The 12987-nt window shown below is 42.6% G+C and overlaps 1 protein-coding gene across 1 annotated transcript; it reads right to left on the minus strand.

The window, feature by feature from the left end:
• Positions 1-11498: 11498 nt before the first annotated feature.
• Positions 11499-12632, minus strand: LOC138520520 (uncharacterized protein F54H12.2-like). Its single transcript, XM_069632868.1, has one exon. It carries the CDS (start codon positions 12630-12632, stop codon positions 11499-11501), a length of 1134 nt encoding a protein of 377 aa, XP_069488969.1.
• Between the last annotated feature and the right edge of the window lie 355 nt (positions 12633-12987).

Here is a 12987-nt window from a genome sequence, read left to right on the forward strand (position 1 = left end):
CCATGAATTTTGTAGCTACTGGACAAGACCAGCAATATACTTATCAATGGGGAAACCGCAGCTTCATTTAAAGGGTAAGAAGTGATACACATGAGGAAAAATGTTTGGACAATTAATAAGGATGATGTGTGTCTAAATAAGGAATCTATTCAAGGTACTTGTGAAATAGAACTCTGCGCCCTATGCCTTGGTTTTGGCACTTGGTATATGTTTAAAATATATATACATTTTATATACATTTTGAAGCCCTGATTTGAGAAAGACGTTGTAGACGTCGAAACACGTGTCATCAACATAGGGCATTACATTTCTCAAAAACTGATACCGTGTGAAAGAAAATATTATATCAAAAATATTCAGACCATTTGGCGCATGAATACACCCGAAGGGTAACTTTTTTCAAAAGTGTGTCTAAATAACACAATGATCATAGCAAGATATAAGTGACAATAAGGCCTGTAATTTGTAATTCTCCGACTCAGCTCTGCAATATGAATATATGTAAATAGTCACTAGAAAAATGCACGAGGTGCTAAGTGTGGTTCAAACATGTTTTTCTTAACACATGGTATGTGGTTTAGAGCACGAATGAAGTCACTTTTAGTAATATGAGCTGAACAACCGAGAAGGTTTCTATATATGATCTTTATTATGATTATTTTTATATATATATTTTTTGCAATGTGTTTCTTTTTTTTTTTTTTCTCTTTATTTCTTTTGAACAAGAGTAGCCCGGATTTGAAAAAGGCGCAGCATATACGCCGAAACACGTGTCATCCGAGAGGGGCTAACAAAACAAAAATAAACCAAACCAATAAAATGTCTACTTGAGATACAACGGCTGTTTCAATTTGGTTACTTATCTACTATTGGCGCAGAGGGGTGCAGGCACAAGCGTACCTTTCCTAATGTTTACAGACGGAGTAGAGGAACTCAGTGTCTCCGTGGTGGCCTTCACTCATGCGACAAACAACTGTCTAACACAAAAGGAAGTATAAAAATACTCAAAAGAAAGTATGGCAATTACAAGGAGTAAATTATATAAGTTGCTTAGGTACAAAAATAAGATATCTTCACAAAAAAAGTTCCTCAAGTTCAAAAATTGTATTTCCATGCAGCTGCGACCCAGGCAGCAATGCTAGAGGCAGGATGTAGCCCCATGCAGCTGCGACCCAGGCAGCAGTGCTAGAGGCAGAGTTTATTCCCATACAGCTGCAACCCAGGCAGCAATGCTAGAGGCAGGATGTGTTCCCATACAGCTGCGACCCTGGCAGCGATGCTAGAGGCGGCATGTATTCCCATGCAGCTGCGACCCAGGCAGCGATGCTAGAGGCGGGATGTATTTCCATGCAGCTGCGACCCAGGCAGCAATGCTAGAGGCAGGATGTATCCCCATGCAGCTGCGACCCAGGCAGCGATGCTAGAGGCAGAGTTTATTCCCATACAGCTGCAACCCAGGCAGCAATGCTAGAGGCAGGATGTGTTCCCATGCAGCTGCGACCCAGGCAGCGATGCTAGAGGCGGGATGTATTCCCATGCAGCTGCAACCCAGGCAGCGATGCTAGAGGGGGGATGTATACCCATGCAGCTGTGATGCAGGCAGCGATGCTAGAGGCAGATTATATTCCCATGCAGCTGCGACCCAGGCAGCGATGCTAGAGGCAGGATATATTCCCATGCAGCTGCGACCCAGGAAGCGATGCTAGAGGCAGGATGTATTCCCATGCAGGTGCGACCCAGGCAGCGATACTAGAGGAGGGATGTATTTCCATGCAGCTGCGATCCAGGCAGCAATGCTAGAGGCAGGGTGTATTTCCATGCAGTTGCGACCCAGGCAGCGATGCTAGAGGTGGGATGTATTCCCATACAGCTGCGAACCAGGCAGCAATGCTAGAGGCGGGACGTATTTCCATGCAGCTGCGACCCAGGCAGCAATGCTAGAGGTGGGATGCAGCTGCGACCTGGGCAGCAATGCTAGAGGCAGGATGTATTCCCATGCAGCTGCGACCCAGGCAGCGATGCTAGAGGCAGAATGTATTCCCATGCAGCTGCGACCCAGGCAGCGATGCTAGAGGCAGGATATATTCCCATGCAGCTGCAACCCAGGTAGCGATGCTAGAGGCAGGATGTATTCCCATACAGATGCGACCCAGGCAGCGGTACTAGAGGCGGGATGTATTTCCATGCAGCTGCGACCCAGGCAGCGATGCTAGAGGCGGGATGTATTTCCATGCAGCTGCGACCGAGGCAGCGATCCTAGAGGCAGGATGTATTTCCATACAGCTGCGACCCACGCAGCAATGCTGGAGGTAGGGTTTATTTCCATGCAGCTGCGACCCAGGCAGCGATGCTAGAGGCGGGATGTATTCCCATGCAGCTGCGACCCAGGCAGCAATGTTAGAGGCAGGGTTTATTTCCATGCAGCTGCAACCAGGCAGCGATGCTAGAGGCGGGATGTATTCCCATGCAGCTGCAACCCAGGCAGCAATGCTAGAGGCGGGATGTATTTCCATGCAGCTGCGACCCAGGCAGCAATGCTAGAGGCAGGCTGCAGCTGCACCTCGGCAACAATGCTAGAGGCAGGGTGTATTCCCATGCAGCTGCGACCCAGGCAGCAAAGCTAGAGGCAGGATGTATTTCCGTGCAGCTGCGACCCAGGCAGCAATGCTAGATGCGGGATGTATTTTCATGCAGCTGCGACCCAGGCAGCAATGCTAGAGGCAGGATGTATTCCCATGCAGCTGCGACCCAGGCAGCAATGCTAGAAGCAGGATGTATTGCCAGACAGCTGTGCAGAAATAGAGAAACTGGCAGAGTATCACTGTCCCAAAAATGTGGCCGCCGAGCACAAAAACATCAGGGTTTTTATAGGGTTTTACACAATGAGGCTTATACAGAAAAGTCAGTAAGATATTACATTAATGATGAACTTCCTAACAGATCACCGTTGCCACTTCGGAGGGCTTGGTTTTGCAGCTGATTATGAGACCTGCACTATTTGCTCGGCCTACCCACATGATACAGACCACTATTGACAGCGGATCTTACCATTACATGCAACAAGACCTCATCCGGGGTCTAGCACCCATGTGATCCCAGTTCTGGGTCTCAGGCACCTAAACATGCCTTCTTTGGTGATGTCTAACACGTCACTGGGAGCACCAGCACCCTGGGCAGAGGCTAATGTCCTGCTTGCATTGCCTTGTGGGTTTCCTGTATATACTAAATAATCCCACTTCTCGCTTCGCAATCTCCTAAACATGGCTGTGATTTTGCTCTGCCTGCTGCTCATGTACATTCAGGGCCTCTCAGAAATAAAATATTGTCTGTTTCAACAGCCTCCCCACATGTGTGCTTTAATCACAACTCTCCCAAATATTTTATTTCATTCATTGCATTTTCTTATGTGATGGGGTAAGGGACCTGACCCTGTCAAGAGGGGATGTTGACCCCTCTCAGCCTGGGGTGGGAGGCCTGCCAGGGTTTCACCAGGGCCAGTCCTACCTCATAGATGGTCTGTGAGAGTTGGGAGGGGCCCAGTCCCTGTCCCTTCCACATGTGCCAGTATGTCTGAAATGAGTTCCTCCTTTTCTTGCCCCTATACCTGCATTGCAAAATCTACCGGGCAGTCTTTTTTTGTCACATAGCAATACCTTTCCCAGAAGGCAAAGCGGTGGAAGAAAGAACGAGCAACCCAACCTGGAGAGAGACAGTGAGAAATGATGAACCGGCAGAGCATTCCCCGCATCAAAGTAACAATTCCAGTGCAACACAGACCTGCATTCTACCTTCAACAGGACTGTGGAGTGGTGTACACCTAGAGGTGGCGATCTCAGCGATCTGTGCACCACAGGCACTCATTTTACCTGCAACAGGAACGCAGAGCGAAGCGGCAATCCCAGTGCTGTACATGCCACAGACATTTAATGTACCTGCAATGGTGCCATGGAACAGTCCATACACCCAAGCGGTTATCACAATTTTCAGCCCATTACAAACTGGGACATTGACTTTGTTGAGAGTAGGCCACCATTCCTGAATACTGGCTGACCTGTGTTTAAAAAGTGGGCGGGACTTAACACCCATTACATGTCTTTGCATAACTGTAATCCCACCCCTGGGGGGAAGAAAGACAGCAGTTGGCCCAGGGAACGAGCTCTAGAAGTGACCCAATGGAGGGGGAAAGAGGAGGATTAAAAAAGGCATATTTGAAACAGGGCGGTCTGGTTTGTTCGGATGAGGTCAAGGGAGGAGAAGGAGGACCGAAAGAGAAAGTGGAGGAAGGAGAGTGCAGAGAAGACTGTAGAAGGATTGCTGAAGTGTGCAAGGTGAGGTATTTGTTGGTGAGAAAAAGTGGCACTTGGGTGCGAGTGTGCGTTCAAGGCGCGAGAGTGAGACTATCAGAGTAGGGGTGAGTGAGAGTGAATAAGAAGGTGACTGTTATAATAACTATAGACTCCCCTGTAAAAGAGCCTATTGTTAATCCCCCTATAAAAGAGCCTATTATAGTTAACTCAGACTCCCACATAAAATTAGCTTGTGAAGAATTTGTATATGCCTCTGTTATTTGTAGGTTAAATGATCCCCCTAAACCGCTAGATCTTTCAAGCACAGGGCCAAATGGTGTAAACAAACGGGTGTGTGCAGTGAACCATTTTCACAAGACTGATAATAAACCATTGTCTGCCCTACATACCTTTAAACATGTTAACACACCAGCTGCCAGGGTGACGGTTCCCGTTATAAAAGGGGTGGCGCTGCTAAGCGGTTATTTGGGGTAAATGTATTAAATAGTAAAAAAGTAAAACATTTACCAGGTTAACATAAGAAAGTAAATCTAGGACGCCAGAGGTATAGATTAAAGCAAAAGTGTACTAAAAAAGCTTTAATTGATACACGTAGAGGTGTTTGTAAGGCCAAACACCTTTTGTTCAACATGAAATCTAAAACCAATGTATTGGCTCAAGACTATAAAAAGCAGTCTTTAAAAAATAAAGCTAGGGCTGCTCCAAAACAGTTGACAACCCCCATAACCGCATTAAGGACTGGGCTAGGTCTTGGGAAGTCCACAAATGGTGTAGACGTAATGACACCCCCTAGCACCACAGGGCATGGTTTGGAAGATGTGTATACACCCCCTCAACCTGTAGACATTCCACATTTCCCTGTAAAAGGTACAGAGGCCTTGCGTTTAAAATGGCTTCGCTCTAGGAGACAGAGGAAAATGTTTTTGAAACGCTTAAAAAAAGCAAAAGCTATCATTAGCCGCAGCGCAAAGAAAGATTTAGAGCTTCACTCTCCAAATACACCTGACACGTCTGATACAGAAACTGTTTTTTTACAGAGTTTGGGAACATACCATCATGATATACCAAAATATAAAAGTGTTGAATACTATGAAGTTTTTCGTTTTATGTATCTAGATCGGATAACCTCAACAGGTCACGCACTATTACTGATAACAGAATCGGTTGAGAGGCTTGTTTCCCACATTTTGGAATCAGCTGGTCCTAATGACTTTGTCCAGATCCGTTTAGACAGTTCTACTTTAAACAGACCTCTTTTTACCAGACGATCCCACCGACAAGTGTTTGATGTTTTAGAGTTTTTAGAAAACATTGGCCGTTTGCTACAGAGTAAGGCGGAGCTTCTTGTAACGGAACCCTTAAGAATTGTAACTGTGATTGTTAGATCTAGAGAGGGAGGCGTGTACAGGCCTTTAAAGAAACCACTCTACAGTATGATTGTGGCTAAGAAGAAGCGTTGGCTTTTGGATTTTAACTATGGGGACTTAAATATATGTATGGCTTCCAGTACCATAGGTCTGCTGGAGCCTAGAACTGTTACTGACGGTTACATACAAAGAAAGGCTTTAGAGGTCCACCAGACTCTGGGTATACCCCCGACGTCATGGTTGGTTTTAATGAAGTGTGTCTATTTGAAGATTACTTTGGGGTGCCGATCAAAATTTTGTATAATGAAGACAGGACTTGGAAATATTTTCCCCAGGGTGACACTTTTAATTAAAACACTGTCTACCTTTTACATCATGAGAAACACTATTACGGTATTTTAAATCTACAAGGTTTTCTAGGGGTACAGAATTTATGCCCTTTTTGTTGTCATATATACAGCAATCGAATGTCTCACAAATGTAGATTTCATTGTCACATGTGTCAAAGAGACAGGTGTCTTGTGATGGATGAATCGAGGTTTAAATGTCCCAAGTGTAAAACCTTTGCCCGGTCTGAAGAATGCCTTGAAAAACACATTGAGAAAGCAGCGCAGGGTTTAGCCCAATGCTATTTGAAAACGGACTGTGTTTCATGCGGTCACTTTATAAAAGCTAATCATGAATGCCGTGGTAAGATTTGTCCTAGATGTAAAATTGAAGTTGTTTCATTGGAGGACCATTTGTGTTACATGGCCGTTCCAAAAGATGTGGCTAAAACTGAGGATTATATTGTGTTTGATATAGAGTGTATGCAAGAGACAGGCATACACATCCCAAACTATGTTTATGCCAAACATTTGACGGGTGATAAGACGTGGTCCTTTTATGGTATAGACTGCATTAAGCGCTTTATTACTAATTTCTTGGATCAAAAATTTAGGGGGTATAGCTTTTTGGCACACAACAGTCAAGGGTATGATTCTTTCTTTTTGATACATGAAATGATTAAAGAACGAGTAGCAGTCAAACTGATAATGCAAGGTGCAAAGCTAAAACTTCTAGAGATAATAGACTTTAAAATTAGGTTTATTGACAGCTTGAATTTCTTGCCTATGAATTTAAGTAAGCTGCCTAAAGCTTTTGGATTTCCATGGTCGAAAGGTTATTTTCCACATTTTTTTAATACCCGGCAGAATCAAAACTATGTGGGCCCCATTCCCCCTGTGGAGTGTTTTGGTTCAGAATTTATGATGTCTGAAGAAAAGGAGGCATTTCTAAAATGGTACTCAGAGGCCCGTAAAGATGTTTTTGATTTTAAGAGGGAACTAAAAAGGTATTGTCGCGAAGATGTCAATATTTTGAGAACAGCCTGTAACATTTTTAGAAACGGTATCATTGAGCTAACCCAAAAGGAGCACATTTTGAAACCCGATACTCCTGAGGAGTTAAAATATGTGACGTATGTAGATCCATTCAATTTTATCACGCTAGCTAGCATGTGTATGCATATATACAAGCAACTGTTTCTAGAGCCTGAAACAATAGCCCTTGTGCCAATCGACTTGTACCATGGAAAACAAAAACGCTTTTCTACCCCTTCTATACAGTGGTTGATGTATGTGTCCCATCAAGATGGTATACCTATACAGCATGCCCTGCGTGGAGGGGAAAAAAAGATTGGTCCCTATTTTTTAGATGGTTATGCGTGTATAAATGGGAAAGAATTGGCCTACGAATTTAATGATTGTTTTTTTCATGGATGCCCCCGCTGCTATAAGGAAAATGACTATAACACCATGATGGGCTGTGCTAATGACCATCTACATAGAAGAACACTTTTAAAAAATAATTTTCTTGAAAACAATGGTTTGCGCGTTATTACACTCTGGGAGCATGACTGGACAGATACGCTAAAAAATGATGAGGGGCTAAACAGTTTTTTGAAACAAACAAATCTACCAGAACCCTTAGAACCCCGTGGTGCTCTTTTTGGGGGAAGGACTAATGCTGTTAAACTTTACCACGCGATAGCTCCTGGTGAAAAGATACATTACTTGGACTACACCAGTCTCTACCCCTTTGTTAACAATTCAAAACCATACCCTCTAGGGCACCCCCAAATCATCTATGAAGATTTTGGAGATGTTGAACAATATTTTGGACTGATTAAATGTCAGGTGTACCCACCTAAAAACCTTTATTTTCCAGTGCTCCCTCAAAGAGTTTCTGGAAAACTAATGTTCCCGCTATGTATGACTTGTGCCACTACAAAACAAACTGAAAAATGCACACACAGTGACGAGGAACGATCTATTACTGGTACCTGGTGCACTGTTGAGCTACAAGTGGCCTTGCAGAAAGGATACCGGCTTGGTAGGATTTATGAAATATGGCACTTTGGGAAAGCTACAGTAGAGCTGTTCACAAAATACATTTGTCTTTTTCTTCGAGACAAACAGGAAGCGTCGCGTTACCCCGAGAGTTGCAAGGATGCTGAATCCCGGCAATGGTATATAGACGAGTATTACAAACACCAAGGGATACAGTTTAGTGAAAACAATCCCTCTAGACGCCAGTTAGCTAAACTGTGTTTAAATTCCTTATGGGGTAAATTTGCGCAAAGAACCAACCTTCCAAACACAGCCATTATAACGGACCCTGAAGAGTTGACCGCTTATTTTTTTGACCTGGGTTATGACATTTTAAGCTTGCAGTTTATAGATGAGGAAACAGCGCGTCTTTGTTGGAAGTATGCCAAAGAGTACCCAACGTGCTCCAACAACATAAATATTTTTATTGCATGTTTGACAACAGCCCACGCCCGTTTGGAGCTCTATAAAGTCATGGATGCCCTCCAAGAACGTTGTTTGTACCACAATACTGACTCTGTTATTTTTGTCAGCTCACCCGGTGATGAGGACCCGCCCCTGGGGGATTATCTAGGTAATTTAACAAGCGAACTAGCTCCGGGCGAACACATTGTAGAATTTGTTTCTGCAGGTCCCAAAACCTATTCCTATAGGACATCCAACAGTGTTGTCTGTATGAAAGTAAAGGGTATCACTTTAAATGTTAGCAACAGTTTAAAAATTAATTTTGACAGTTTAAAGGAGTTGGTGCAGGAGTACTCTTTAAACAATATAACCACAAATATCACAGTTCAACAACCTTCAATAGTGCGAAAAAAGAAACAATGGGAGATTAGCAGTGAAACGCTGCAAAAAATCTTGAGGGCAGTATTTGATAAGCGTGTGATTACTGCTAATTACAAGACATTACCCTATGGTTATTGAAAAGGGAACATCGTATACGATGGATACCCGGTTAAAAACCCTTTTTCATGCGTGTTAGCGGGACCTTCTAGCTGTGGTAAAAGCTATTTTATTAAACAGCTATTAGAAAATGCACCCTCTGTTATGAATACGATTCCTGAAAATGTGATCTGTTTTTTTTCTTGCTGGCAGCCCTTGTATAATGAATTGCCATCTAAAATACCACATCTGAAGTTTGTGGAGGGCTTACCAAATTCTTTGAATGATGACCGCTTGCTACCACCAAATCTTATGATGGAAGGAGGGCATAGCTCGGAAATCAAAAAAGCCTTCACACAATACTCGCATCACAGGAACCTTAGCATTTGTTACATTGTTCAAAATGTATTCTACCGCGAAAAGAGCAACTGCTCGATAACATTAAACGCCAGTTATATAGTGTTGTTTAAAAACCCTAGAGATAAACACCAACTAACCGTCCTAGCGAGACAAATGTACCCGGGTAATACCCGTTTTTTTATGGATGCTTTTGAAGACGCTACCTTAAAACCTTACGGTTACCTCTTGGTGGATCTAAAAACAAACACTTTAGAAGACTACAGATTGAGGGCCGGTGTTTTCCCTCCGGATATACCAGTGGTTTACGTACAAAAGACGTCTAGAAAACCCCGGTGAAAAACAATCTTTCCTCATTAGCGATGACGACCAGCTACCATGACGGCCCGTATACGTAGGAACTTTGCTCTTCTTAAAATGCTAGTAACAGCTCCACCCCAACAACGAAAGGCCATTTTGTGCTCAGCCTCTGATGATCTAGTATCGGCTATAGCAGAGATTGCCTTCAACACTATAAAGGGTAACGTTCCGTTATCCACCCGGCAGCTAGGCGCTTTAAAAAAGAAAAAAACCCTCCTTAAAAAGCTGAGTAACAAGAGGTCGTCTATAAAAACCAAAAGAAAGCTTTTAAAACAATCTGGGGGTTTTATAGGCGCGCTCCTAGGTTTGGCATTGCCTCTGATTACTAGGCTTTTAGGGGGTGGTTAATGGAGCATGCCCAAAAGATGTATTTGGTTGACAAACGCCAGTTGGAGGGAATAAGTACTCCGAAGCGGGAAGAAGCAGATATCTGAAAATCAGCCACTTTAAGGCTTGACTCTGAAATGCAAGAGGTTTTAAAATGGCATGATTTATCAGACTATGATAAGGTGGGGCTCTATTCAACTATTCTACAAAAATACTTAACATACTTTAGACAGGCCGAAAATGAGAAAAATAAACTGACGTTGTACATGCCCCGCGAAGACCCTGCAATTAGCTCTAAACCCTCCCTATCAACCTCTGCCCGGATACTATTGTAATGGAAGTTTTGGACACTATTAACCCCCATTATCGGAAAAATGCAGAACTTTTGCTGAACAAAATGGGAAGTGAAAAAAATGTGGCAACATGGAACAACAAGGGAGAATTTGTCGATAAAGGAACAGTTGTTAAAGGATCAAATGTTCACGATTTAGTTCGCAGCATTACCAATCCTCAGGCTTTTGGAAGACACACAAAACCTTGAGGGTGGGACCTATTTATGCAAGCAGCTGCCGATGTAAACCTGCCCGCAACCTTAATTGGAAATATGGGACATTGCGAACTGTTGGAAAATTTAAAAGACTCTGAGATCAAACCCTTAACATCAGCTATTGAATCATCTGAAATGTCAATAAAAAAAAGAAAAAAAAGAAATCCTTTAAACGCGCCTCTTGGTTTAACGTGTAACCTCTTTTTTTTTAACAAATTCTTTAACCGTTGTAAAATATGTATATACATGTATATTTTTTAAAAATAATATTAGCTTTCCAGTCTGTAAAAAAAAGGTTATAATTACAATAAAAATATTATTCATACTTTCAAATGCGTTATGTCTAATCATTTCGATTATGTCTAACATGCTTATAAAATATTAAATAAATGAAAAAAAAGACAAAAAAGACTGTTTCAATTAAAAAGAAATTGTGTGTATTTATATGTGTACACAATTTTAAGGTTTAGTAACAAGAGTACATTTTTGCCAACGATCAAAAACATTTACAGGGGATCTCCGAAAGCTGTCTTATTCACAAAAGCAGTAACCATGACATCATTTTGCCAGAGGTCCAGTGAATAGGTCTGCATAACCCTTATCAGAGAGTGTTTCTCAGACATGTTAGATACAAAGTAACAGGAGTGCTGTCCACACGTGATGTCTTCAGGATGTTGCACAGGTGTTCTATTATAATGTATGACGGGGGCTATATTCTTCACATAGTCCAGGATTGCGCTTCTGTATATGGGGTGGCTTGGGAAACACCCCAGGCTGTCAAAGACAGTTATTGTATCCTTGTTTATAAACATACCTATCCAATGGGTGCCTTCCTGATCTTGGGGATCGGTGTTCGCCACAAGACTAATGGGTCGCTCATTACTTATGTCTCTTGGAAGGCTATCACATGAATACACACCCTTGAATGTTTTCTTAGCGTGTTTGTCTTTACTTAGAAAATGTTTGATCTGGTAAGTATCCATTACATGTCGTACAATACTTGTCGTTGATTGTTGAGTTCCATAACCGAGTCAAATAGAGCCATAATAATTAGATTCACTGTGTCGGGTAAATTTGCAGCAAAGCGTATCTCTATGCGTAGATTACCATTTCTAATAAGATTATAATGTCTGGTTGATGTATTAGCAGGTCTCAAATCAAAAGCTAACAGAGTATATCCCCCATCATAAGTGTCCCGGGGTATCACAAAACCTTTATCATGCAAGTGTTTACCGCTGATGGAGACAAGTCCCAAATACTCCCTAATTGTATTTTTTTGTTGAAAACTGGGGCTGTAGGCTTTAGACGGTATAACAAACCCGTCTTTAAAAAGAGCTGTGTAGTTGATGTTGTAATGTTTAAAATTAAAAGGGTTGCTGGCGTACGCCCCGGAAAAAGCTGTGTTGTCCACAAAACCAATGATGATTATTTTCGGTAACTGTCCAAGGAATAAGTTATCTTGACTGGCGACACGGCTACCCGCTGGAACACTGAACATTTTCAAAGATGTCCGCTCCACCGGATATTTTAAGTTTGATACTTGTAGAGCATCAGCATGAGCTAATCTGACCGTGGGTGACACATTCACCCTTTCAATAAATAAACTAGCTGATACTATGATCAGCTTGTAGGCTTCAGCATCATCGCTGTTGAGGCAAAAAGCATCTTTATTTCTAGAAAGTTTAATTTTCAGATCAACGCCGTTTACCATTAGTTTCTCCTGGAAAAATAGATCGGAGTGTAGACGGCCTAGTAAATCAAAATTTCTGCTCCCTGTGGCATGTGCCGCTCTTTTTATAAAACCGGCATTAGCCCCATCTAGAGCATAATCCTCCATATGGCCTGCTGTGTCCTTATAGAAAAGCCCTGCTGTAAGTTGAGTGTCCAAAGCGTCATTGCTGTAGTTCAAAATGCTTTCTATATAGGCCCTATAGGCGTACATGTTGTCGCTCTGTGTAATCAGACGGTCGCCTAGAGTAATATCCACCTGATTAAAGAGGGTAGCCACGGGGTAAGCAATTGTAGCAACTTTAGCCGTTGCTGGGATAGCTGATCCATCAGCCTTTGTTATTTTACAAGTGAGGTAAAGTAACGTGTCATTTAAATCCAGATACATCTCTGTTGAGCCTGATATGTAAAACTCTATAGGCGCTAGCGGAGATAGTGCAGCAAGGGGAGCCACTTCCATGAAAAGCTGTTTTCGATGCTAGTTTGTGTCGGGGGTACAGCAAACAGATCGAGTTCAGATTTGACACATTCCCCCGACGCACAATGGATAAACGCCATCTTTTAGAAAATATTAATGCTGGGGCTAGTTTTATTTTTCTTGGCCGATCTGTTCTTGCGAGTTCTTTTTCTCTTCTGAGCAGTTTTCGTTGCTGATCCTGGTTTTTTATGCATCCCTGGAGGCCCCCATCTGTGCGATGTTTTCCTTTTTCTTTTGTTTGTGTTTTTTTTCACATAAACCAGGC

The sequence above is a fragment of the Ambystoma mexicanum genome, chromosome 13 (genome assembly GCF_040938575.1).
Source record: "Ambystoma mexicanum isolate Mex_15411 chromosome 13, UKY_AmexF1_1, whole genome shotgun sequence".
NCBI classification, from domain to species: domain Eukaryota; kingdom Metazoa; phylum Chordata; class Amphibia; order Caudata; family Ambystomatidae; genus Ambystoma; species Ambystoma mexicanum.